Genomic DNA, 2,858 nt, shown 5'->3' on the forward strand with positions numbered 1-2,858 from the left:
TTTAAAATTGATGGATTTGGCAACCAATGAGATTGTGCCAAAAAAGAGAAAAAATTATTGCATTTGATAGTAAAATTTAATGATGTATGTCAGAAAAAGAAGTTATCACATTTGACAGTAGAATTTGAATAGCTTTGGTCCAAGTTTGTTTTTGAGCTCCATAATTTTATTTTATTATTATTAGATATATAAATTTGGAAATTGTGTCATTTGTGTTTGTGGATGAGAGTGAGATGGTGTAATTTTCTATATTTACTTTTTTTTGTATTATTAAATGAATTGATTGAGGAAGAGCACAGTTTGAATTCTGACTTCATAAATATGGAGTAGAAAATAAAAATGGCAGAAATCACTTATCTTTGTTGAAGTATATGTATTGTGTATTTATCTTGAGTGATTGCTATGAAGTTGCCTTTTAGGATTTTTTGAGAATTTGTTTGACAATTAAGAGTTATTGTAACTATATAAAAATAAACTGAAAACCAGTATATTATTTTTGAGGTAACAAAATGGTCGTGTAGCAAGTTTTAACTCCCGTCCAAGTTTAATTTTACAGTTGGTATGTATATATACATAAAGCTTTCATGTCTGTAAAAATCAATAAATTACTACTTGAGATAATAGATATCTTCTTACCTGGACATAACAAAATTAGTAAGACTTATTCTTTAAATTAGAAAGGACCAGACAATTTGCTAGTGAACCAGGTCAGATATACTTGGTGATTGACATGTTTCAATTTGTCCAATGTTCTACTTTGTGACAGCATTCTTCAACAGTATGAGGTCTAACTGTTGAAGCAAAAAGCAACCAAGAGAAAAGTAAAAACAGTTTTATATTCATTTAAGTACATAGCATGCAAATTCCCTGTAAACTAACTCACAAGCTAACTCACTGTGAATTCTGTAATCTGAATAGAGCAGTTGCATATACATGTGAGAAAGAGATGAGCTATTTCTGCCATCAAATAACATTGATCATATTTCAATCTTGGATCATGATAGAACCAAACATTCATTCATGTTAAAGTACTAATAATTTATAGTCTATGAAAGCAATAGTTGCCTTATAAGGATTTTTTGTTATTATAATAAGCACATAAGATCATAGCATGAATCAAACATAAAAATGTATAAAATAAATATCAATAAATGTGCTATAAAATTTACTCTCTGACATAGAGCAGTAACAATGAACACAATTCCTGAACGAATATATTCATTCTAGACCCAAATCCCAACCTTAATGAAGAAGTGAAGATCACAACATTTTAAGAAGTTAGTTGTTGGAAGTTTGAATTGTGGCACATACACATTTGAAGAGGCCAACGACATCTCAATGAATGCAATGTGACATGTTTCATTTGGTAAAACATGAATTATCAAATGATGAGCACTATTGCGGCTATAAAGGAACATACTATTTCAAGACTAAGCTCCATCGTTGCTGGCGTAAATAGTGTGAAGTTCTGAGTATGGGCAAACAGATAATGTAACATGTGGAAGTGATATTGAGAAAAGACAGAGTCCTGCAAAAATCAAGTAAAATCATTATGTAGTCAAAATCTCAATGGTTAATCAACCATTAAGTGCTAACTCATTAGAAGGAAAAGGAGGATGGTTTCGAAATCGCATAAAAACATGTACAAGTTCTTTTTATTTTTAGTAAAACATGTGCAAGTTCAGGAAACCAGTTCCTAAAATAGAGGTAGTTACAATAGAAATTGAATAATTACAGCATAGTAAAGCAAACAGAACATTCATGTAAAGTGGTTACCTCGTTTTTAGCAGCAACATCTTTCCCACCACCTTGAACTGGCCTCAATGCAAGTTGAAGGTAGTCCCGCGGAGTTATTTTGCGGTTGTCCTCGATCCAATCCAAATAAAAATCCTTTTGCAGAAACGAAAAATGTATTTTAATAGTTTCACAAACAAGAACAGAAGAAAATCGACAGTGATAATAAACAAATTCTGAATTACCCTAGGCAACCAAACGAAGACTGGGGAGAACTGCCCAAGCTCAGATGCACTGGCCTTTCCTCCAGAGGCTCTAACACGAATATGCGTAGTCATTTCAGTGACAAGAGAGAGGCGGTCATGCGCAGCTTCATCGATACCTCCCATCTAAATTACATGATTAAAGAGATTATCAGGACACCTAACAAACAAACTGACTGTAGCAACAAGGAAATTCACTGAATTCTGAGGGAGAAGGGTTCAAAATGGCATATCAAAAGAAGCAAACGAAATCCAAGTTTGTGTGCTCCTAACCTGGTTATATACAAACATACTTGAAAGAAGGACTGCCAGGGAGAATATCTGTGTGCTATATGTACCCTGTGAAAAAGCAAAACAAAACAGAATTTTTTTTGAAACAACAATAAAACAGAAATTTATAAAAGGCAAAAGTCAGTGACAGGAAGGATAGAAAGGACAGAGGAAAAAACAAGGCATGTTGTGGAGTTATAGAGCTAGTTCCTTTAGTTTGTGAAAAGTTTAGCAATACAAAGGCATGACAATGTAATATAAAAGACATATAGCATGTGCTAGGTTAGTATCCTCCTTCAGAAAACCAATAACGTTAAAAGGGTGGAAACTAACCGTTTGATCATAAGCATCAATTCCTTCTGTGTCAAGCAGTAACAGGTTGTATTCTGTTCCATCAAGAGTTGTTCTCCTTAAAGGTGAACTCCACAGCCAAATACCTTTTGTGCATGGCCGATGAGTTGCAGCCACTTGAAAACCGCTACTCCTGCGAAGAAGCTATTGGGCATACAACAGGCTCTCAGCTACATATTTTCGGTAAAGTAAGAAGCAACACTAAGTTACACAACTTTTAAAAGAATCATGACAATGCTT

At 33.6% G+C, this 2,858-nt stretch overlaps 1 protein-coding gene across 2 annotated transcripts; it reads right to left on the bottom strand.

The window, feature by feature from the left end:
• Window positions 1–746: 746 nt before the first annotated feature.
• LOC107030737 (guanylate-binding protein 2-like) lies at window positions 747–2,793 on the bottom strand. 2 transcript variants are annotated; one of them, XM_027919616.1, is made up of 6 exons: window positions 2,601–2,793; window positions 2,271–2,336; window positions 1,980–2,123; window positions 1,777–1,890; window positions 1,421–1,528; window positions 747–791 (listed from the first exon to the last, which is right to left on the bottom strand). In XM_027919616.1, the coding sequence occupies exons 2-6, from the start codon at window positions 2,286–2,288 to the stop codon at window positions 753–755; spliced, it is 423 nt and encodes a 140-aa protein (XP_027775417.1). In that variant the 5' UTR covers window positions 2,289–2,336; window positions 2,601–2,793; the 3' UTR covers window positions 747–752. The 2 variants fall into 2 exon arrangements, with proteins under 2 accessions (XP_027775417.1, XP_015087483.2); XM_015231997.2 differs by lacking the exon at window positions 747–791 and adding an exon at window positions 827–957 and having other exon boundaries at window positions 2,601–2,792.
• Between the last annotated feature and the right edge of the window lie 65 nt (window positions 2,794–2,858).

This window comes from Solanum pennellii, chromosome 9, assembly GCF_001406875.1.
Source record: "Solanum pennellii chromosome 9, SPENNV200".
Taxonomy (NCBI): domain Eukaryota; kingdom Viridiplantae; phylum Streptophyta; class Magnoliopsida; order Solanales; family Solanaceae; genus Solanum; species Solanum pennellii.

Bases quoted from the DNA above. Each gene is read 5' to 3' on its own strand.
- LOC107030737 (XM_027919616.1), bottom strand. The intron at 1,529-1,776 runs GTAACCACTTTA...TGATTTTTGCAG, and splicing joins ATGTTGCTGCTAAAAACGAG to GACTCTGTCTTTTCTCAATA. The intron at 792-1,420 runs GTATGTTCCTTT...TTGCTTCAACAG, and splicing joins TGGAGCTTAGTCTTGAAATA to TTAGACCTCATACTGTTGAA.